We start from the raw sequence: 24,478 nt of genomic DNA, 5'->3' as shown, positions 1-24,478 counted from the left end.
AAGTGCATTAAATCAAATTCTAGAGATCAAGAGACCTGGGCAATTAAAGCAGTTTCATTGAGCTGTTATTGATGTTGGTCCAAAGAAAAGGACCTCCCCAAGCAAGCATCAGCTTGGCCAGATAGCATTTGGAAAATACCCACTGAATCTGAAATGAAAATTTGGAGAGAAGAAAGCATAAACTGCTAGTTGACCCTCCACAGACTGTAGATAAGAGGGGCGAGACAACAGCAATTAGCAGAGTGGTGAGACAGGAAGATGGTCTCAGAAGGGAAGTGCTTCCTGCTGTTGGTTCTGCGTGCACAGTGCCAGGTGACCTTGATGGACAGTCTTCAACATATGCAGCGTCTTCAAAAAGTTCACGGAAGCACACACTATAAAGACACTATGCATAGATTTCAAAAATATTTTCACCAAAATAAATTTATCCTTTAATTGAAACTTTCCATGATTATTTTTGAAGTATCCTCATATAAGGAAAGGAATGTGGAATCCTTTTTCCCCCGCTTTTGTTGGTTTAGCCCAAAGGGCTAGTTGGTGTGTTGTGTTTAGGGCTATAACATTTCAGTTAATAATGCTTCTATGCAAGCACCAACAGCTATATGCGGACTTTAATACTTTTGGCTATAAATAAAATACGTTTATCATGAAAATATTTTTAGATTTTTTTATTTAGTTGTTTATTTAAGAGACGGAAACAGACACAAGGCACGGAGAGAAAGGGAGACAGAGGACATGCATGTTCCCATCGTCTGGTTCATTTCCCAGATGGTCACATTGGCTGGTGCTAGGCCAGACTGAGGCCAGGATCCAGGAACTCAATCTAGGTCTCACAAATGTTTGAACCATTACCTGTTCCCACCTCCCCCGACCCACCCACACCCACACCCAGCTACACACACACACACACACACATACACACACACATCCACCTCAGTGTCTGCATTAGCAGGAAACAGGAATCTGGAAGACTCAAAAATCAGGTGCTCCAATATGGGATGGAGGCATGCCACACGGCTTCTTCTTTTTTTTTTTTTTTTTTTTTCTCAAGATTTATTTATTTACTTGAAAGTCAGAGTTACACAGAGAGAGAAAGAGAGGCAGAGAGAGGGAGAGAGGTCTTCCATCAGCTGGTTCACTCCCCAGATGGCCACAACAGCTGGAGCTACGTCCATCCGAAGCCAGGAGCCAGGAGCTTCTTCCTAGTCTCCCACACGGGTGCAGGGGCCCAAGGACTTGGGCCATCCTCTACTGCTTTCCCAGGCCATAGCAGAGAGCTGGATTGGAAGTAGAGCAGCCGGGACTCGAACCATTGCCCATATGGGATGCCAACAATGCAGGCAGCGGCTTTACACACTACACCACAGCGCCGGTCCCCTCCGCAACGGCTTCTTAATCACTATATCTAACTCACCCCCAAATAGCCTTCAATCTCATAATAACTTGTTGCCTTATTTCTGTAGCTACCCATAGTTCATTCTATGGTTTGCTGTTTCGCCAGATGCTCAGGGTTTTAAAAAGAACAGTTGATGCTGATCCCTCTACCTCGGACCTGCAAGCTTTGCTTTTACTAAGCACACCCTACTACTTTGAGCCCTAAGAACAATCTAAGCACAGTCCCCAGATGTCTCTTCCTTGCTCTCATTCTCTTCTAAGGCATCATTGTGAAACTGCTAACTCTGATGCTCTGCTTTCCCTCTTTTCCTGAGTGTCTGCTGGAGGAACAGCTTGGGTAGAAGAACTCAATTCCTCATGTTTTGATATTTCTAAAAGCAATACAAAGTGAAAGTGTTGTGTTCCATTCTGGGTTTTTGCATTCAGGAAAGTGGGCAATTGGCTGGGGATCACGCTCATGATCGTGTCAGCAGCCACCTACGTATTGTGGTAGAGTGTTCTAGCTTGCACAGGGTTGTTTAGTCAAGCAGCAACAAAAGCCACATTTGTTTATTAGGAACTTTGCAACTTTGTGAACTGGCAACAGTTTGTCATAAACAGACATAAAAGCCTTGAGTGAGCTGTTCTGCCTGTTTTGAGAAACAAATGTGTGATTCTTTAAAGGTTTCTAGATCAGTTGCTCTAGAGCCGAAAATGTATGAATTTGTTCTAAAGACGCCCATTTCCCATAGGTGACCACATGTGACCCTATGTTGCATTGATATCCAATCTGACTATGGGTACACTTAGCCACTAGTATTTCCTCCAGCAATATTTAAATATTGTGGCAAATAAACCATGTTTATTTCCTTTAAATTCTTTAATATGCAGACTTTCTAGTGAAGATTCTGGAAGTTTATTTTTTATGACAGTTTCATTTCCTTAATTTATTGGAAGAAATGAAAACTCAATGGATAAACATTTTGTAGGTATAATTCACAAAGCAGTTTAATGGTGCCTTTGTTCCTTGAATTGTTTAAAGTGGCATTCTGTTAGAGTCAACTTTAATCTCCTTGGTAAATTTAATCTGTAAAGTTATTCTCTCCTCTTTGCCATTCCTTTAGTGAAGTGTTGGAGTAGGTTGTGAAGTCTGGGTCCCCCTTCACAGAACCAAACTTAAAAAACATAAATGATCACAATTAGGTTATTTGTAGACCCCAGTCACTGAAGCCTAGGGTGAAAGCATACATCAAAGAAGTATTTCTGAGAGATAATTACTTATTTAAATACTGCAGAGAAGTTTAAATCCTAAGAGGAAACAAGCATCTAATACAGTGGCCTTCATAACTTTAGAGAAGGTGTCACTTCTTCCAGTCTCATAGGGTTGGAGAGCAGTGCTTTATTTGGCCAGTCCAGTGAAAGTCCAGTGAAATTCTTTTTTTTTTTTTTTTGACTGGCAGAGTGGACAGTGAGAGAGAGAGAGAGAAAGGTCTTCCTTTGCTGTTGGTTCACCCTCCAATGGCCACTGCGGCCGGCGTGCTGCAGCCTGTGCGCTGCAGCCTGTGCACCGCGCTGATCCGAAGGCAGGAGCCAGGTACTTATCCTGGTCTCCCATGGGATGCAGGGCCCAAGCACTTGGGCCATCCTCCACTGCACTTCCTGGCCACAGCAGAGAGATGGCCTGGAAGAAGGGCAACCGGGACAGAATCCAGTGCCCTGATCGGGACTAGAATCCGGTGTGCCGGCGCCGCAAGGTGGAGGATTAGCCTATTGAGCTGCGGCGCCAGCCCAGTGAAATTCTCAGACATGCGTTTTTGTTTTAAGATTGATTTTTTTATTTAGTAAATATAAATTTCCAAAGTACAGTTTATAGATTACAATGGCTCCCCCCCATAATTTCCCTCCCACTCGCACCCCTCCCATCTCCTGTTCCCTCTCCCATTCCATTCACATCAAGATTCATTTGCAATTATCTTTATATACAGAAGATTGATTTAGTATATATTAAGTAAAGATTTCATCAGTTTGCACCCACACAGAAACACAAAGTGTTAAATACTGTTTCAGTACTAGTTATAGCATTACTTCACATTGGACAACACATTAAGGACAGATCCCACATGAGAAGTAAGTACACAGTGACTCCTGTTGTTGACTTAACAAACTGACACTCTTGTTTATGGCATCAGTAATCTCCCTAGGCTCTAGTCATGAGTTGCCAAGGCTATGGAAGCCTTTTGAGTTCACCAACTTCGATCTTATTCCGACAGGGTCATAGTCAAAATGGAAGTTCTCTCCTCCCTTCAGAGAAAGGTACTTCCTTCTTTGATGGCCCCGTTCTTTCCACTGGGATCTCACTCGCAGAGATCTTTCATTTAGGTCTTCTTTTTTTTTTTTTTCCAGACTGTCTTGGCTTTCCATGCCTAAAATACTCTCATGGGCTCTTCAGCCAGATCCGAATGCCTTAAGGGCTGATTCTGAGGCCAGAGTGCTATTTAGGACATCTGCCATTCTATGAGTCTGCTGTGTATCCCGCTTCCCATAATGGATCGTTCTCTCCCTTTTTGATTCTATCAGTTAGTATTAGCAGACACTAGTCTTGTTTGTGTGATCCCTTTGACTCTTAGACCTATCAGTGTGATCAATTGTGAACTGAAATTGATCACTTGGACTAGTGAGATGGCATTGGTCCATGCCACCTTGGTGGGATTGTATTGGAATCCCCTGGCATGATTCTAACTCCACCATTTGCGGCAAGTCCGATTGAGCATGTCCCGAATTGTACATCTCCTCCCTCTCTTATTCCCACTGTTATATTTAACAGGGATCACTTTTCAGTTAAAATTTAAACACCTAAGAATAATTGTGTGTTAATTACAGAGTTCAACCAATAGTACTAGAACAAAACAAAGAAAAAATACTAAAATGGATAAAGTATTACATTGTACATCAACAGTCAGTACAAGAGTTGATCAAGTCACTGTTTCTCATAGTGTCCATTTCACTTCAACAGGTTTTCCCTTTGCTGCTCAGCTAGTTGTCGCCGATCAGGGAGAACATATGATATTTGTCCCTTTGGGACTGGCTTAATTCACTCAGCATATTTTCCAGATTCCTCCATCTTGTTGCAAATGACCGGATTTCATTGTTTTTGACTGCTGTATAGTATTCTATAGAGTACATGTCCCATAATTTCTTTATCCAGTCTACTGGATAAACCAACCATTTGGGTTGGTTTCAGGTCTTAGCTATTGTGAATTGAGCTGCAATAAACATTAATGTGCAGACAGCTTGTTTGTTTGCCAATTTCATTTCCCTTGGGTAAATTCTGAGGAGTGGGATGGCTGGGTTGTATGGTAGGGTTATATTCAGGTTTCTGAGGAATCTCCAGACTGACTTCCATAGTGGTTTAACCAGTTTGCATTCCCACCAACAGTGGGTTAGTGTCCCTTTTTCCCCACATCCTCTCCAGCATCTACTGTTGGTAGATTTCTGAATGTGAGCCATTCTAACTGGGGTGAGGTGAAACCTCATTGTGGTTTTGATTTGCATTTCCCTGATTGCTAGTGATCTTGAACATTTTTTCATGTGTCTGTTGGCCATTTGGATTTCCTCTTTTGAAAAATGTCTATTGAGGTCCTTGGCCCATCTCTTAAGTGGGTTGTTTGTTTTGATGTTGTGGAGTTTCTTGATTTCTTTGTAGATTCTGGTTATCAACCCTTTATCTGTTGCGTAGTTTGCAAATATTTTTTCCTATTCTGTCGGTTGCCTCTTCACTTTCCTGACTGTTTCTTTTGCAGTACAGAAACTTCTCAATTTGATGCAATCCCAAATGTTAATTTTGGCTTTGACTGCCTGCGCATCCAGGGTCTTTTCTAGGAAGTCTTTGCCAGTACCTGTATCTTGCAGGGTTTCTCCAATGCTCTCTAACAATTTGATGGTGTCAGGTTGTAGATTTAAGTCTTTAATCCATGTAGAGTGAATTTTTGTGTAAGGTGAAAGGTAGGGGTCTTGCTTCATGATTCTGCACATGGAAATCCAGTTTCCCCAGGACCATTTATTTAATAGACTGTCCTTACTTCAAGGATTGGTTTTAGATCCTTGATCAAATATAAGTTGGCTGTAGATGTTTGGATTGATTTCTGGTATTTCAATTCTGTTCCATTGGTCTATCTATCTGTTTCTGTACCAGTACCATGCTGTTTTGATTACAACTGCCCTGTAGTATGTCCTGAAATCTGGTATTGTGATGCCTCCGGCTTTGTTTTTGTTGTACAAGATTGCTTTAGCTATTCGAGGTCTCCTGTGTCTCCATATGAATTTCAGCATCATTTTTTCCAGATCTGAAAAGAAGGTCTTCGGTATCTTGATTGGGATTGCATTGAATGTATAAATTGCTTTTGGGAGATGGACATTTTGATGAGACTTATTCTTCCAATCCATGAGCATGGAAGATTTTTCCATTTTTTGGTATCCTCTTCTATTTCTTTCTTTAAGGTTTTGTAATTCTCATTGTAGAGATCTTTAACGTCCTTGGTTAAGTTCATTCCAAGGTATTTGATTGTTTTTGTGGCTATTGTGAATGGGATTGATCTTAGAAGTTCTTCCTCAGCCATGGCATTGTCTGTGTATACAAAGGCTGTTGATTTTTGTGCATTGATTTTATATGATTTTATATCCTGCTACTTTGCCAAACTCTTCTATGAGTTCCAATAGTCTCTTAGTAGAGTTCTTTGGATCCCCTAAATAAAGAATCATATCATCTGCAAAGAGGGATAGTTTGAGTTTTTCCTTCCCAATTTGTATCCCTTTAATTTCTTTTCTTGCCTAATAGCTCTGGCTCAAACTTCTAGAACTATATTGAATAGCAGTGGTGAGAGTGAGCATCCCTGTCTGGTACCAGATCTAAATGGAAATGCTTCCAACTTTTCCCCATTCAATAGGATGTTGGCCATGGGTTTTTCATAAATTGCTTTGATTATATTGAGGAATGTTCCTTCCATACCCAATATGCTTAGAGTTTTCATCATGAAAGAGTGTTGTATTTTATTGAATGCTTTCTCTGCATCTATTGAGATAATCATATGGTTTTTCTTCTGCAATCTGTTAATGTGGTGTATCACGTTGATTGTTTTGCGAACATTGAACCATCCCTGCATACCAGGGATAAATCCCACTTGGTCTGGGTTTAAGATTGATTTTATTTATTTGAAAGGCAGAGCTACAGAGAGAGGGAGAGGGAAGAGAGAGAGAGAGAGATCTTCCATCTGCTGCTGGTTCACTCTCCAAATGGTGGCAACAGCCAGAAGCTCCATCCATGTCTCCCACATGGGTGCAGGGGCCCAGGGACTTGAGCCATCTTCCACTGCTTTCCCAGGCACATTAGCAGGGAGCTGGATTGGAAGTGGAGCAGCCACGACTTGAATTAGTGCCCATATGAGATGCCAGCATTGCAGGTAGTGGCTTAACCCACTACACCACAATGCCAGCCCCATCTGTGTTTTTTTTTTTTAACAAAAGCTGAAGCTAACATGATAACCCATTGATGTGTGATCTACATGTTTTATTACTTCATATGTGGAATATCTTTGTTCTTGGCCTAAGAGAAAGAGAAGCTTGGGATTTACTCTTCTGGGTCATCCATGGTCTTTTCCTTTTCCTGTTTTTGAAAACCATGCTCTACCTCAAGGAACATAGGTAAGCTAAAGCTCAGGACTAGAAGGTGCAAAGGGCTGTGTAGCCTTCATGCTCCCACTGCACATTGCCTTCTACCACACAACAAATTTGATACAAGCAGATGGGGATAACCTGCTGTAGGTGCATTCTAGAATGTTCCTTCTCAGGAGAGATTAAGATCTCTGTGCTTAATTCTTGGTACCAGGAAGATTTCTAAATCTCTCCAGCTATATTAAGCTATCTCCAGAACTCATGTTATTGGCACAGAGCACTAAGCACAAATATAATAACCAGTAGCCTTTTTTATTTTAAATAAATACCAACATGTCCAATCCTAGACTTTAGACCTCCATAAGGAAGTTGCTTTAAAGTATACCTAGGTGTCCTTTCAATGGCAGCGCTGGTGATTAAGTTGATTTTCTGCTCTTAAGCATATACCCTCTGCTGTAATCAGCAAATGCACTAACCACAGATGCCTGGTTAAGTGTTTCTCCTCTTGTCTTTACCTTTACTTCCACACTAGAGCAGGATTACTCAACCTCTTTCTATAGATTCTTACTTATGGGTAATTTTGCTTAAATCTCAAAGTAGAAATATTCTCTTTCAGTGCACTAGTTAGCAATGGTGTCTGATGAAGTCTATTTCTTTATTTGAAAAGGAAAGAGAGAGAGGGAGTACTTATGCACTTCCATCTGTTAATTTACTCCCCAAATGCCCACAACAGCCAGGGCTGGGCCAGAGAAAGCCAGGAGCTAGGAACTCAGTCTGGGTCTCCCACATAGGAGATGGGGACCCTACTGCTTGGGTTATTCCTGCTGCCTTGCAGGACGTGCATTATAGAATTGGAAGCAGAGCTGGGACATGAACCCTGGCAACTCACATAGAAGATGTGGCCATTCTAAGTGCTGTCGTAACTGCTATGCCAAATGCCTCCTCCTAGTAAGTCCTTTTTACATACTCATTTTAGTAGTCTATTTTTGATGTTCCCTGCAGTTCTTTTGAAATCCCATGAAACATACACACTGTTTGGTCACCAGTGGTAGAGGGAGAAATCCATAGGTGAATGTCAAATAACAATAAGGGCAAGGAATCAGGGAACTACATTAAAGCAGAGATGTATGAAGTTATTTTAAAGGAATGACTGGTTTTCTCTCCTTATTTGTTATCCTGGTTTTCCTGCAACAAGATTATGCTTCCAAATTTAAGAAAAAAGTTGTGTTGTGGCCCAGGGAATACATACCCTGTCCACCTTGACTGTTACCGTTGACTGAGAATGAGATCTCTGCTCTCCTAGAGAGAGGGGTGTGTGGTTTGGTGGCCGCATTGTGAAGCTCTCAGAGTCAGCTTCTGCTTTTCTTTGTCTTAGTCCCAATCGCTGTTCTTAGGAGGAAATATTAGTTCCCATCTAAGTATCTTTTTTTTTAAGATTTATTTATTTATTTTGAGTTACAGAGAGAGATGGAGAGACAGGGAAGGGGAAAGAGAGAGCTTCCATCCACTGATTCATTCCCCAGAGGGCCATAATGGCCGGGGCTAAGCCGGGCCAAAGCCAGAAGGCAAGAGCATCTTCCTGGTCTCCTGCTTGAGTGGCAGGGACCCAAACACTTGGGCCGTCTTCTGCTGCTTTTCCCAGGCCATGAGTATAGAACTGGATCAGAAGTGGAACAACCAGGACATGAACTGGTGCCCATACAGGATGCCAGCATCGCAGGCAGCTGCTCAACTCACTACGCAATGGCACCAGCCCCCCCTTAAATACCTTTAAACATATTAAATAAGAGGGGTTTTTAATTTAGTATTCAGACATCTCTCTCCTTGGTAGGGAATTAGTGCAGCCTCCTATTACAAAATAATTAGCATAAAAACCTAAGGGAATGAGTTTCTGGGCATGTGAGTGTTTGGAGTGTAGAAGGAGAACCAGGAAGATAGGAACAGCGGATTATCACTGTTGCTCAGGTAGGCAGTTAGGTGTTCATGTCACATGTGTAGCATGTCCCAGTGTGACATGGAGTATGTAGCATGGAGCAGGCAATGCCAGTTGCATGGAGTGAGCCCAGTGACCAGTACCCCTCCTGTGCAGTTTTTTATGAATTGGCAAAATGACAGTTCAGATCATTGAAAGCTTTAAGATAGGGACTTCCTTTGTTCATCTGCAGCGGCAGATAAGGATTTGAATATCAAGCCAAGCCTTCAACCCAACTACCTCTGTGAGGCCGTGGTTATATCATGCTTCACTAGCAGGCCGGCCATAAAGGGGTAGGAAGTAGGAAATCAGCCGAGAACTTGGTACTAACCATTGCAGACACCTAGTTCAAGGAGGAAGGGCCTACCCAGGGACTCCCCCAGCCCCCACTTTCAAGAAATTCTCCTAGATGGGTCAGGAATGGAGGTGGGAAAATGGGTTTGGGGCAAAAATAAGCCATCATTTGGGAAAAGCTCCTCAACTGCATGGCACCTCCTCCATTCCCACCCTTAACGTTGAGAACCTGTGATTTGAAATGCATCTGAATGGAAGGTTAAAGGATCTTTAAAAATATTACCTGGTTTGTCTTGGTTTCAGCGTCCTGTTCAGTCTTCAGCATGTGAGTCACTCCAGCTGACTGCCTAAAGTACAGCATCTACATTCTCTCCGTCTGTCATTCATTCACCCACTTGTCGGACGCATGCTCGCAGGCCCCGGCTCCTTAAACTGTCTCTCCTGGAATTCTGCCTCCCTTTAAGATTCCTCTCCTCCTACTGCAGAGCTTCAGACCCACAACCCCGGTGCTGTGGTTTTCTGTTTCCAAGCTCCCAATCAGATCAGACCAGATCAAGTCAGAATTGTCCAGAAAGACTAGCAGCTAGGACACTATTGAGGAAAAAGACGCCAAACGTCCTGTGGAACACTCTCGAAGTCACACTTTATTGAGGGTGCTCTATTCCAGCCACGTGGGTCAGTAGACGCAGGCAGTACAGCTGAGTACTGCCCTCTGGATACGCTGCACACCGAACCGCACACCCTCCCTTCTTGTGAAACACTCCTGGTCCCACAGGTTATTGTTTCCAGATTTGCACAGCTAATATTTGCTCTGGATCTGTATGCATTCATTTCAACAAATATTAAATGATCTTTTTTTACGTAAGAAAAGAACATTTTTTTCCCTGTTAATCTAACTCATAGTAAATTTTTGGTGAATTCTCTTAGAAAACTTATCTGTTTTGTCGTTTTGTGTTGCTTAGTTACAAGTTTATTTTGAGAGCATAGTTTACACAATTTTTTTTTAAACAGTTGCTTTTCACTGGCCAGTTCTTGATGTTTCCTGCAGAAAACTTAGCAATGTGTATTCACAGTCACTGCTAAAGAAGTACTTGAAAGGGATATGTGAGCCTGAGAGTTAATAAGGAGTATGGGACACATTTTGGATTTCTTCTCTTTCTTTTTTTTTTTTTTTTTAAACATTTATTTATTTGAGAGGCAGAGTTACAGACAAAGGGAGAGACAGAGAGAGCTTCCATTCTCTGGTTCACTCCCCGAATGTCTGCAGTGGCTGGAGCTGGGCCGATCCAAGGCCAGGAACCAGAGGCTTCTGGCTCTCCCACGTGGGTGCAGGGGCCCAAGCACTTGGACCACCTTCTACTGTTTTCCCAGGCCATTAGCAGGGGGCTGGATCAGAAGTAGAGCTGCCAGGATTCGAACTAGGCCCAAATGGGTTGCCGGTGCTGCAGGCAGAGGCTTAACTTACTATGCCACAGCACTGGCCCTCACATTTTGGTTTTCTAGTTCTTAAGAAACTGTTTATCTCAATGGGGATAGCAGCTTAAATTTGAACTCAGTTTGATTTAGGGTAAAATTAAGTGACTTTTGGTAAATTTACAGTGGTGTGACCATAATCACTATTTTTTTTTTTTTTGACAGGCAGAGTGGATAGTGAGAGAGAGAGACAGAAAGGTCTTCCTTTGCCGTTGGTTCACCCTCCAACGGCTGCCGCTGCTGGCGCACTGCGGCCGGCACACCGCGCTGATCCGAAGGCAGGAGCCACAGCAGAGAGCTGGCCTGGAAGAGGGGCAACCGGGACAGAATCCGGCGCCCCGACCGGGGCTAGAACCCGGTGTGCTGGCGCCACAAGGCAGAGGATTAGCCTAGTGAGCCGCGGCGCCGGCCCATAATCACTATTTAATTTGAGAACACTCCCAGCCCATTTACAGTCGCTCTCCATTTGCAGCTTGCTCCCAGGCAACCACCAAGAACTATCATCTCTCTTGAGCAGCTGCATTTCTTAGAACTGGGCATAGGCTAAAGAATTAATGTCGTCCAATCTGTCTTACTATAGGATGGTAAATAAGTACCAGAGACCACAACATCTGTTCTCTCCCGAAGCCTGACTCCCCCCAGAGTTCAAGTTTACAAATACAGTCATTAGTTGTTTTTCATTGATATCTTTTAAATTAAATTAAGAACTTTTCCCCCCACACTATTCTGAAAATAAAGTGTCATCAAGATATTACAATCTACCCACTTCCCTAGTTTAATTCTCATCATACCAAAAAAGATGTAGAACCTAATTAGTGGCAATATAAAAACTCTTTATGGGCATCTTGGTACCTACCCATTTACAAACAAACTAAGCTCTAAAACTTAATGAGAAAAAGTTAATGTATCTTTAAGAGAATTTCTTCATACATTTGAGATTTCTTTTTAAAAAAAGTCATTTAGGGGCTGGCACTGTGGCATAGCACTTAAAGCTGCCACATCCCATATGGGCGCCAGTTTGAGACCTATCTGCTCTGCTTCTGATCCAGCTAATGGCCTGGGAAAAGCAGCAGAAGATGGCCTAAGTGTTTGGGCCCCTGTCAACCACATGGGAGAAACAGATTACGCTCATGGATTTGCAACACCTAGTCCAGCCCCAACTGTTGTGACCACTTGGGGAGTGAACCACTGAATAGTTCTCTCTCTCTCTCTCTCTCTCTCTCTCTCTCTGTAACTCTGACTTTCAAATAAATAAATCTTAAATAAATAATACTGAAAAGTTTACTTAAATAAGATTCATTTGAAAGGCAGAGCTATAGAGAGAACTCTTCCATCTGCTGGTTCACTATGCAAATAACCACAACAGCTGGACTGGGCCAGACCAAAGCCAGGAGCCAGGAATTCCATCCAGGTCTCCCACGTTGTTAGCAGGGACCCAAAGTACTTGTGTCATCACCTGCTGACTCCCAGGGTGCACATTAGCAGAAGCCTGAATTGAAAGCAGAGGCAGGACGTGACTATAGGCACTCCAGTGGCTGAACTTGCTGCACCACAGTGCCCATCCTGAGATTTCTTAGCTAAGCTGAATCCTGTTCACATAAAGTGATATACCCATAATATAAATTCAATATGGGGCTTTATTAGTAAGAGTAACTAATTAAATGGCAGATGCGGGTAATAGAAAAATGGTTAACAGTCTCTTTATTTGTTTCCCTCCAAGAGGAGTAAATTATATATTAATTTTTTATTAAGTGTATTGTTTTTGAAAAAGTACCAAGACTAAGTGAAAAATGTCCTATAATGCTGTTTAGAGGATGTTCTTATACATTTATGTGTCTCTTTTTAATTTTTGTTTTCTAAAGATTTAATTATTTAGGCCAGTGCCGCAGCTCACTTGGCTAATCCTCCGCCTGCAGTGCCGGCACCCCAAGTTCTAGTCCCGGTTGGGGCGCCGGATTCTGTCCTGGTTGCTCCTCTTCCAATCCAGCTCTCTGCTGTGGACCAGGAAGGCAGTGGAGGATGGCCCAAGTGCTTGGGCCCTGCAATCGCATGGGAGACCAAGAGTAAGCACCTGGCTCCTGGCTTCGGATCAGCGCAGTGCGCTGGCTGTAGCGGCCATTTGGGGGGTGAACCAACGGAAAAGGAAGACCTTTCTCTCTGTTTCTCTCTGTCTAACTCTGCCTGTCAAAAAAAAAAAAAAAAAGATTTAATTATTTGAGAGGCAGAGTGTCAGAGAAAGAGAGGTCTTCCATCTTCTGATTCATTTTCATTTCCCAAATGGCCATAATGGCCAGCGCTGTGCCGATCTGAAGCCAGGAGCCAGGAGCTTCTTCCAGGTCTCCCACATGGGTGCAGGGGCCCAAGCACTTGGGCCATCTCACACTGCTTTCCCAGGCCATGAGCAGGGAGCGGGATCAGAAGTGGAGCAGCCGAGATTTGAACCGGTGCTCGTATGGGATGCCAGCACCGCAAGCAGAGGCTTAACCTACTACACCACAGCATAGGCCCTGTGTGTCTCTTTTTTAAAGAAATCTTTTTCACCAATTATCTGGCTGACAATTTTATATGTGATGGCAGGAGTGAGTGATGTGGCAGAGGTAAGGCGCTGCTTGGGAGGCCCAAGTCCATATGGCAGTGCCTGGAATCCAGTCCCGCCACCACTTCCCATCCAGCTTCCTGCAAATGTGCACTGTGGGAGGCAGCAGGTGATGGCTCAGGTAGGGCCCCTGCCACCCATGTGGAACTCCTGGATGGAGTTCCAAGCTTCTGGCTTCGGCCTGGCCCAACCCTGACTGTTGCAGACATTTGAGGCGGAGTGAACCAGCAGTTGGAGATCAATGATCTCTCTCTCTCTAGTTCTCTCTTGTTCTGCCTTTCAAATGAACAAAAATAAGGACATGTGAAACCCTCTATAACGGTACTGGAAGTGGTGGTGTGCCATTTAAGAATAGCATCCTGAGGTCTTCAAATAGCATCCTGAGGTCTAGGCTCTGCCACTTCTTACCTATTTCATCTTAAGCAACTCACTTTTTAATCTCTATTTTTTTTAATGGGACCAACAATATTTCCTAGGGTTGTTAGGAGGATTAACTAGGTAATACACATGTACAGTATCTGGCATATCAGTAACATTTGCTGAAAACTCTTATCTGGTGATTATTTTAGATTATTTTACTCTATATTTTGATGTTTTAATAGCTTTAAAGGGACAAATGAGCCATTTTTTACGGCCTGAGAAAGTGTTTGTGTCTGTTACGGAATTATCAGCTGCTTGTTTAACTGATAGCCAATTCAGTGAAATTCTGTTTCAAGTCCCAGCTTTTCTTAAGACTTTAAACTCAGTATGTAAATCTTTTATTCGTAATTCCCACTTAAAAATGTAGGAACACATATTTGTGTTTGACTTCTACCTTTAACAGATTAAATACTTTTAAACATTAAAACCATATATAAACATTGATAGTTAATTTTTAAACTATATTTACACATTTAATATATCTTATCTTAAATACTTCAGATGCACAACCAGGCAGACTGACAAGTCTTGTAAACATTTCTTTCTTTCTTTTTTTTTCTTTTTTCTTTTTTCTGCCTTCCTCCCTCCCTCCCTCCCTCCCTTTCATTTTGTCATTTGAAAGGCAGAGTTAGAGGAGAGATACACAGAAAGAGAGATATTGCATACACTGTTTCACTCCCCAAATGGCTACAAAGGCTGGGGTTGGGCCAGGCTGGAGCCAGGAGCTTCTTCTGTGTCTCCCATATGAGTGCCGGGGCCCAAGCACTTAGCTTATCTGCTGCTTGCCTAGGCCATTAGCAGGGAGCTGGATCAGAAGTGGAGCAGCTGGGACTTGAACCAGGACCCAAATGGGATGCCGGCATAACAGGCCATGGCTTACTTGCTGCAGCACAATACCAGCCTCACAAAGCACTTCTAAGTCCTTTCCAACTCACACATTCTCAGTGGCCTCTGCAGGTAAAGTTGCTGAGTTTCTGATCAGAGCTGCTGTGGGAGACTCACAGGAGTGGGCCCATCACACTTGCACCTTTTTGTTCGAGCCCTGAGTATCTGTCACACAGCCCCTTTCCCATTTTTCTTTATCCACAGAACCATAACCTTGGATATGAGTGGTTGGGATTCCACATTTCCTATTCAGATAAAAGTTTCTATTTAATTGGATACTACATTTCTCTTTTGCATTATTTATCCATCTTGCAATTTTTAAAAAGATTTATTTATTTATAAGTTAGAATGAAAGAGAGCGAGAGAGAGAGATCTTCTGTCCACTTGTTCACTCCCCAAATGGCTGAAATGGCCAGGGCTGGGCCAAATTGAAGCTGGAAGCCAGGAGCTTCTTCTGGGTCTCCCACGTGGGTGCACATTTGCCATTCTCCACTGCTTTCCTAGGCACATGAACAGAGAGCTAGACCAAAAGTGGAGCAGTCAGGACTCGAACCTGGTGTCCATATGGGATGCTGGTGTCACAGGCAGTGACCCAACCCACCACACCACAACACTGACTCCCAAGAATGCTTTCAACAGTTGCTTATGAGAAAATTAGAAGCAACCTAATAGCCAAGAAAGGATGATTAAGTGAATTATGGTTTTCTTTTTTTTAAGATTTGTTTTTGTTTTTTGAAAGGCAGAGTTAAAGACAGAGAGGGAGAGACAGCGAAAGAGGTCTTCCATCGGCTTGTTCACTCCCCAAATGGCCACAACAGTGGGGGCTGGGCCAGGCCGAAGCCAGGAGCCAGGAGCTTCTTCTGGGTCTCCCACATGAGTGCAGGAGTCCAAGCACTTGGGCCATCTTCCCCTGCTTTCCCAGGTGCATTAGCAGGGAGCTGGATTAGAACTCAAACCAGTGCTCGTATGGGAATGCCCATACTACAGGCGGCGCCTTAACCCACTATGCCACAGTGCAACCCCATGGTTTTCTTAATGTTATGTGAAATTGTGTAATGAGACTGTAACTATAAAATTGCAAGATAGGGGCCAGCGTTATGGTGCAATGGATTAAGCCACCATCTGTGGCGCCAGTATCCCATATGGGTGCTGGTTGACTCCCGCTGCTCCACTTGCTATCCAGCTCCCTGCTAATGCACCTGGAAAAACAGTAAAGACGGCCTGAGTACGTGGGCCCCTGCACCCATTTGGAAGACATGGATGAAGCTCCTGGCTCCCAACCCCATCCATTTGGGGAGTGAACCAGTTGATTGAAGATCTGTTAGCACGCACTCTTTCTCTCTTTTTGTGTTTTTGTGTGTGCGTGTGTGTCCTTCTCTCTATGTAACTCTGCCTTTCAAATAAATCTTGGAAAAAAATGTCTAATTTCTTAGGATAAACGCAGAGTAACTGAGTTGCGTTATTCCAATAAAATTGCCACTAGTCATGTAGTGTCGCTTATTAGTTATGTAATATAATCTAGTGGCGCAAAACTGTTGCTCCCACTTTTGTTCCCTGAGGAACTTTCATCATTTTGTTAAATTATAGGAAAAGTCCAATTGGGATTATTAAGAGAAAATGACTAGCCTCACACATTGATAACATCAAACCCTGAATTACATAATAATATCTCAACTTCCTATGAATATGGTGTAGCTTTATCCTCATTGAAATTTATTCCTATAGCTTCATGCATGTGAGTTCTAAACATTTCCTTTTAATTATTAGAGTTTGGGGGCATTTTTATCATTGGTGTAGTGGCTACATCAACAGTGGTCAAGCATGTGACCATATTGTTATTATGCTTTCTCACTGCTTATTACTGGTTCTGTAATAAAGGACTGTGTGTGTTTAATTGAACATAGCCTTTCAGTTGAATTTTGAATTTTGTATTTTTAGGTATATGTTATATGTTTTCACATATACATTTCTCTTTTGCTTAATTTCTTCTCCATTTCTTTCTTTTCTTTTCTTTTCTTTTTTTTTTTTTTTTTTTTGGGGTCTTGGCTTATTGGCTAGAACATTGAATAGGAAAAAGTAGGAGGAGTAAAGCAAGCAAGATGATGTCTGAGGATGTGTCATTTTCATATTTGACAGATCCTAACATTCACTTAATGATCCAAAGGGAAGCAGTTGTAGACTAATTTCTGCTGGATATAAGAGCATAGATTACACATCTAACATTTTTTCTAAACATTTATTTATTTGAAAGGAAGAGGCAAAGAGAAGGGCCTTCCATCTGCTGGTTCACTCCCCAATTTGCCGCAACGGCCAGAGCTGTACCGATCCAAAGCCAGGAACCAGGAGTTTGTTCCAGGTCACCCACATGAAGGGCCCAAGGACTTGGGCCATCTTCTACTGCTTTCCCAGGCTATAGCATAGAGCTGGATCAGAAGTAGAACAGCCAGGACTCAAACCAGCGCCCATATGGGATGCTGGCACTGCAGGCACTATGCCACAGCACCAGCCCCTCTAACATTGTGGTATTGACACTGAAAAATTACACGTCTATGCACTTCTCTTCCTTCTCTCAAATATGCACCCTCTTACCCCCTACAAAACCCAAGTGGATTTTATCAAATACCTTTTTGGCTTTCCAAAGATCATCCTGTCATTTTCTTTTTACATATGCTTCCATAAAGGGATATATTTTATTATAACAGTTTTCTAATTTTAAAGTTCATCTTCTGGAATAAATCATTTGTAGCTCTAAAAATAAACAAACAAAAAAAAACCCAGACCATATTAGTGCACCAGAAGTTTTGTGTTTAACATTTTCCTCCAGGAGATGAGTCCTAGAGATCTTTTAACTTTGTCAGTATTATCTCAGTTAGCTTCTAGTATTTTGCAACATCAGAGGATTTGGAATACAGCATATGCTTTGTGTGCCCTGGCATGGTAGCGTGAACAGATGGACTAATGGCATTGCCATCCACGGAGAGGAGCTCTCCGTGACTTCCGTCACTTTCCTAGACAGTGGGGGGAAAGGATGGCTATAGGATCGAGTATGTCAAAATCATCATCTTGATCCAAACCTTGTGTCCCAGGATCGGTTGACACTGAGTGAGTGTGCTGTCTCTATTTAATCTTCTTAATGAAATCCCAAGGAAGATATCAATGCTGCCACTAATGACGATAAACAGGCGTTGTACTCAGAGTGCTGTTACTCCCAGGGCACAGAGCTGTTCAGGACTAATGATTTCATTCATCCTCATGGTAGTCCCATGAGGTGGGTGGCTGCTGAGTGCTTCCACCTTAAAGAAAAAAAAAAGTAAGTAATTGAATTTTCTTCTGTTCTACATTCTGTGTTCTAGAACCTTATAAAAACCATCTATGTCCTCCGGTGAAATGAGGTTTCCAAATGACACCAGCGGGGGGCACATGTGCGAGAGTGAAGTGAAAGGGAAGTGAGGCGGTAGCTTGGCTAGATGTTACCAGTGGATCATGCCGGGGTTGGTAAAGAGATGGGCCATGGCTGAGTCAGGGCTTCGGTACCTCCAACAGAAACAGCCCATGCCCAGTATTGCAAGTTTGTAGTTGAAAACACCTGTCTTCCTGAGACACCTCTTTCTTGTATGTATTCATACAACACTGTGCTCCGGCACTGTGAGGATTATCTGTCAGTCCAGAGGGGCACAGGGCCTTGGACTCCCTGCCCTAAGGTGGTCGCAGCTGGGGGCTTTTCAAAGGAGCAAGAGAAAGGTGAGCTGATGGAAATTCTCAGCGAGACCTCTAAGCCAGTCTTCATGCTCCGGTGGCCCTCCCGTCTGTGCCAGGCCAGCATTCCCCTGGCGTTTGCTTTCTCGGAAATGGACAGTGGCCGTGGACTCATCCTGGCAGGTGGGCAGGGGGTGCAGCACCACTGACCCAAATTCTTCCCTGGCACACACTTCACCTCTCTTTCCTGGCATAGCAGGGCAGTCAAGTCTTCTCCGACAGGCCTGCTGTTCCACTTCTGTCTTTTCAGCCACACTGCAAGCTCTGTGGCTGAATGTTCAGGTCAACTTTTCTGTTCTTAAATTTCCCCCACATGTCACTCCATGCTGGGCCATTTAGGTGCACAATAAATATTTGGAGGAGCTGATCTGCCTGCAACTGCTTGTACGTGTTGACTGTGCCATTTTCACTTTTTTTTTTTTTTCCTTTTTTCTTTCATTAAATAAAGGCTTAGCTGTCACCACATGGAATCTTTCCTCCTCCTCATTTTTTCCCCTGAAATTGCCCGACAGGGAAGCCTTTAAAAAATGCAGAGGCCTCATCTGTGCAGTGTGCTCAGGGTGGGGACTAATTACGAGGTTTGGAAACCTCTTCAGGTGCCCGGGTTCTGGAGCATGACTAAAATACTGCTTTCCTAAATTGAGCACGGTGGGGGCCGGCGCACTGGCCAGTATAAAGAGGCCATGGTGGGGCGCTGGGAGCCCGTGGAGCAGACGCCAGCGGTGCCCTCTCCCCATCGTGTCATGGTGAGTGCTTCCAGCCGGTCCTCTGCGGGCCAGAGTCTGCTCTTTGGTAGAAATGGTGATGGCTGCATTGATATGCTCTAGCTGCTAATTTACCTTGCCAGTGGTAGCACGCGATTTTATCATTCAGACCCGAGTTCTGTTTTTTACAACCACGTGAGACAGAGTTCAGATTTTGTGTGTGTTTTACTATGTGATTTTTGAAGCCTGCCAATTTCCCTTGGGTACGGTGTGAATCTCTGGATTTGAAAGGATACACTGAGGCAATGCGATTTAAATATATCTTGTGTGTGTTGCTTTTGAATCTGTTCTTTGAAGCTGTCATTGGAAGACTTCAAATTTTCCCTAAGAAAATCGAAAACTGACTATTTTGACACGAGGAAAGAGTTAACAGTTACTCAGTGACTCACCAGAGTTTTTGTTCTCTAAGCCTCACAGAGAAGTTAAGAGTCTTAGGAAGGAGTGATGTGTCCTCTGGGCAGGTTCCAGCTTATTGTGACTTCATGGTTAGCAAACAGTAATGGAGTCTGAGGAAGGGGTTGCAATGATTTTTATTTAAAGAAATTTTAAGGGAACTGAATATTAAAATTTTTCTATTTATACTACATTGGCTCAAAAAGAGATAAGAATTGCAAGATAAAACCATTCAATATTTTGTGAATAAACTCAACCTCAGCAGCTTTAACTATGCTCTGACTAGAGTATATATTATAAAGCTAATGGCTTTGGTATTGGTTTCCTTACTCTGAGTATGTTTTTGTTTTGGATGGTTGACAATTGGACAAGCATCGTTTCTGAACATAGTTCTGTTTTGCTTTTAGGTGGGGTAGTAACATCTTTTTTGGGAAAGGAGAATTGGCTTCCTTTCGTGCAAGGTGTGGATGTACAACAGAGAGCTGAATAAGAACAACGGTATCAGATGGCTGCCTTCTATGTTTTGTGTTAAGAAACAAAATCAGGTGTAAGAGTCCATGTTGATCTTGGAACTAGAAGGATTAAAAAAGGTTCAGCTTTCACACAGAACAAGAACTTTACCATCTCCTTTTTGATCTGAAGACTGGAGAACAATGGATATCATAGAGACTGCAAAACTTGAAGAACATATGGAAAATCAAACCAACGATCCTACCAACACCTACACCAGACCCACTGAACCTGCTGAAGAAGAAAACAAAAATGGCAACGGTAAAGCCAAGAGCTTATCCAATGGGCTGCGGAAGGGCACCAAGAAATACCCAGACTATATCCAAATTGCTATGCCCACTGAATCTAGGAACAAGTTTCCCCTGGAATGGTGGAAAACGGGCATTGCCTTTGTATACGCACTCTTCAACCTCGTCTTGACGACCGTCATGATCACAGTCGTGCACGAGAGGGTCCCTCCCAAGGAGCTCAGCCCTCCGCTCCCAGACAAGTTTTTTGATTACATTGATCGGGTGAAATGGGCATTTTCTGTATCAGAAATAAATGGGATTATATTAGTTGGATTATGGATCACCCAGTGGCTGTTTCTAAGATACAAGTAAGTAGGGCTAATGTGTCTGTTGGGTTTGCCATTGTTTTTGAGTAAGTAGGTGTGTCATTAAAATGATCGTGCTCAGACTTTCCTAACAAATCCAGTCCTCGCCAGAGATTTGGGGAAAGAAAGCATTAGCTGGACCACATTGTATAAGCTGTCATCAGTCAACAATGTTTATTGAGTGTCCATGTGTGAAAGTGGCAAGGGTACACCCCAGTACTTGGGTGGGTGATTCAGAGCTTCCGAATCTCAGCTGCAGTTCTGGTAACTTGGCACTGTGATAGTTGTGTGAGAAGTCAAGAGCTTGGAAAGGAAAAGACAGTCAGCTCCTCCTGCTTGTGTTACGTCAGGTTCTCGGCAGGTAGGGATAGGAGCAGGCTGGGAACCTCTCTTCTCCATTGCTCACAGTGTGATGGCAGTGTTGGTCTTTGATCGGCAGCCTGCAGTAAGGCATGCCAGTCTTAAGCAGGTCTCAGATTTTAGTTTTCCCCCTGCCTATTAGCCATCTAGTTACAAGTTTCCTTTAAGAGACTGAATTTAAAATGGTGTCCATATGGTTTTGGTTTTAAATTTCAGTAAACTTGCCTTCTCCCTCAGCACCACAGAGGAGCTCCTGGTACATGGGGTGCAGCTCCCTTTTTTAGAATAGTAGGAATAAGGATGTAGCAAGCCAGGTGCTTTTGCTTTGCAGTTACTTAGAAGTTGGACATAGTTTTGAAGTGAGTGTTTCTGCTTCTCCCTGTGAATTCTGATTTCACTCCAGAAACAAAAAGGCCCTTCAGTACCCACCCCCCCTTCCATCTCATTCATCATTCAGATGCCTACCTCCTACCAAGATTCTAGTAATCAAATCACAAAGTAGGAGTTTGATCAAAGCACGACCCATAACCTGGGGCTTTAACAAATATGATGTGTGATTGGCCAATGCAATTGGAAAATCCAGAGTCAAATAGAATTTTGTTATTAATGCCACAGGATCATTTGTAGAAGAGAGAACTTATGCCCAGTTGTTCTTTCAGTTGGTTATTGCTTTGGGATTGGAGCAGATGCAACTTAGTGGTTTTGAAAAACTAGTCTTTCCCAAGCATTTTCTTAATGTAATAGCTCTCCTAGCATGTTTCCTTAATTCAGTGTATTTAAGGAAAAGACGGAGCCACCAATTTTTTTTTTACTTATTAGAACTGAATTCCTTCTGAAATTGTTCATTATGGGGTGCTTGATGCTAAAAGAAAAGAATATAGTTGTCTAGTGTTAGTGTTTTTCAGTGTCTGAAATTGACACTGAATATAAGAGGTCTGCTTGGACCACAAATGTTTAATTTTCTGTAAACTTTTATCCATAAATGTGTGAAAAGAAATTTCCTGGTCTAGTAAGTATCTGGACTCCACTCTGAAGTACAGTCTTCACCTTGGTTTATTTTAAAAAATTTTTTTAATTTATTTATTCATTTGAGAGGCACATAGATAGAACTACCATCACTGGTTTACTCCCCAAATGTCTAGAAAACAAGAGTTTAATCCATGTCTCCCATGTAGAACCCAATTACGTGATCCAATATCACTGCCTCTCAGGGTGCATGTTAGCAGGGAGCTGGGACTTGAACCCAGGGACTTGGTATGGGGTGTTGTCATCCTAGCCAGGATATTAACCACCATGCCAGATGCCACCACCACCACCTCAGTTTGTTTGGATCTTCATCTACGTGGTTACTGCTAACTGCCTTTCCATCATTACCTTAAATTTCTCTCTGTTAAAACCCATGATCATATCATCGGGCCACACATCTTAATGATAGTCATTCTTTCGGCCACAAATCAGATGAGTTTGCCTTTTTAGTTTGAAGTAGAATTGGATCTTGTCTTTTATTAACTAGAGAAATATATCTCCAAACCTGTTTTTGGACACCCAGCAGAACAAGGAATCCAGCTTGCTCACTGTCTGTGTTTTAAGAGCACCTCTCAAAGCTGTGGAGAAAATCATTAGCTCTAGTTCTTTTTCTATATAAGGCTGCAGAGTGTCTGCTTCCCCTGAGTTCATTTTCTGCTGTGCGTACAGCTGAACTCAGAATGCTGGAATGAATATAATTGACTCACAATAATTCTTGGTTATTACTGCACCTTGTCAAACAGCATGGAGTATGGATTCAAAACAGCACTCCCTTGGGGCTTGGGGGTGAATCGTTTTTTCCCTTGACCAAGGGGAGAGACTCAGCACTGTTTGTTACCTGTTCCGTTTTAGTCCTAGAAAAGACAGAGTTAGAATAGGAAGCCTTTGAAAGAAGTACCTTGGTATAAAGAAATATTTTCATCCATCAGGCTGGGTGGTAGGCATTGCTAATTTTTTTATACTGAAGTGCTTAAAATAACCACTGAATACAAGCAGCCAAAATATGTATTTGTACATAATTCCTTAAATTAGAAGTCCAACAGTTAACCTGAATTAGACCTTGATCCCTGTTAAAACCACAGTCTTTAAGAAAACTTAAAATATGCCACATGCCTGAAATGGCCTGCTTTCCCAGGAGTCTTTGATCATTACCAGCTTTGAAAGTTTCAGAGTTCTGCAAAGGGGAGACCCAGAGTGATACATTCAGGAAATTACAACTAGTAATCATAGGGGCTTTATGGAATCCCACTCATCTTTTGATTCCCAAAGCCCAGAGCTTATAAAGCTAACCGCACAGCAAAAGAGGAGTTGTCACCTTCCGCTGGAGTGAGGCCACTCAGGAAGCCCTGATGCTTATTCAGGTACCCTTGGGGCAATGGTGCAAGGGGCAGAGCCTTTGGCACAGTGTGGTCAGCCAGCCTCTGGGAACCTTGCCTTCTACGGGTGGCAAACCTTTTTCTGCCAAGGGCCATTTGGATATTTATAACATTATTCGCGGGCCACACAAAATGATCAACTTAAAAATTAGCCTGCTACGGGGTCCTGCCTATGGTTACCTTGATTTCACGGGCCTTCTGTGGCCCGCTGGCCGAATGCTCCCCGTGCCTGCAAGGACTCAGGTAAGGAAACACAGGAGCCAAGGCAACTGTCTCCAAGCAAATATAAAGTGAAAATGGACTTGTGGGGTTGAGCTGCTGTTTTCCTGTTTTGGTTTTTGCCTTTTGGGAGTAAGATGGAATAAAATAAATCAGTCTACAACATCATTATTAAATGTGAAGGCACCTTGGACATCTGGAAAATACAATTCTCTGAAAAACCTATTTAATCATAAGAAAATAGCTTGTGCCCATGTTAGAATCCCTTTGGATGGTTCCCAAATCAACCTTGCTTTCATAACTTGGGTTAAATGAGCTGTCACATTTCCCTACGTATCCAATTATATAATAGCACCTCAGTTCATTAGTTAATTCCTCTGGGACCATGGCTGTCTTCTACCTTTGATATATTCTCGAGAGGGTTTTATTAATACTGTGAGTAGACTGAACAGGTAGAGAGATACTGATGAGCTCCCTGGCCAAGAGTGCTGTCTTTGAGGAGGTGATAATCTAGACCGAATGTCTTCGTTCCCCCATACCCCACACACTCACTGTTCTGGGGCCTCAGCCACCTGGATTGATGACGCTTCATTTCTGGAAACTGAAGTACACTCCCTCCAGGGAATTGTAAGGCTGGGCAGCTCAAAAACAAGCCTTTAAACTCTCCTCAGCTGTGGCTTGTTTGTTAGTGCCATTCTGCAATAATTACTCCTTATCGTGGAGAACATTGTTTTATATTGCACCGGGAACAAACACAACTGGTAAACGTGTTTCTATCCCTCCCTGCTTTCCTTTTAG

At 42.8% G+C, this 24,478-nt stretch overlaps 1 protein-coding gene and 1 long non-coding RNA gene across 8 annotated transcripts in view; one reads left to right on the top strand and one right to left on the bottom strand.

The window, feature by feature from the left end:
- SGMS2 (sphingomyelin synthase 2) overlaps positions 1 to 24,478 on the top strand; it is a 106,268-nt gene that overhangs the window by 65,000 nt on the left and 16,790 nt on the right. For 4 of the 7 annotated variants that reach the window (XM_017347372.4, XM_089302968.1, XM_089302967.1 and 1 more), the window contains one exon: positions 20,002 to 20,702. The exons of 2 other annotated variants lie outside the window; for them this stretch is intronic. In XM_017347372.4, the coding sequence (XP_017202861.1) occupies positions 20,248 to 20,702 (455 nt within the window). In that variant the 5' untranslated portion in view covers positions 20,002 to 20,247. Of the gene's footprint in view, positions 1 to 20,001; positions 20,703 to 24,478 lie in introns of those variants that run through there. One more of the 7 variants, XM_089302973.1, reaches the window with a different exon arrangement.
- LOC149125079 (uncharacterized) lies at positions 16,764 to 24,470 on the bottom strand. The gene is made up of 3 exons (XR_016212339.1): positions 23,642 to 24,470; positions 17,756 to 17,974; positions 16,764 to 17,429 (listed from the first exon to the last, which is right to left on the bottom strand). It is a non-coding gene; the product is annotated as an uncharacterized LOC149125079 (long non-coding RNA).

This window comes from Oryctolagus cuniculus, chromosome 8 (assembly GCF_051225735.1).
Source record: "Oryctolagus cuniculus isolate XC-2025 breed Fujian yellow rabbit chromosome 8, ASM5122573v1, whole genome shotgun sequence".
NCBI classification, from domain to species: Eukaryota; Metazoa; Chordata; class Mammalia; order Lagomorpha; family Leporidae; genus Oryctolagus; species Oryctolagus cuniculus.
This window is presented reverse-complemented; position numbering and strand designations above follow the sequence as displayed.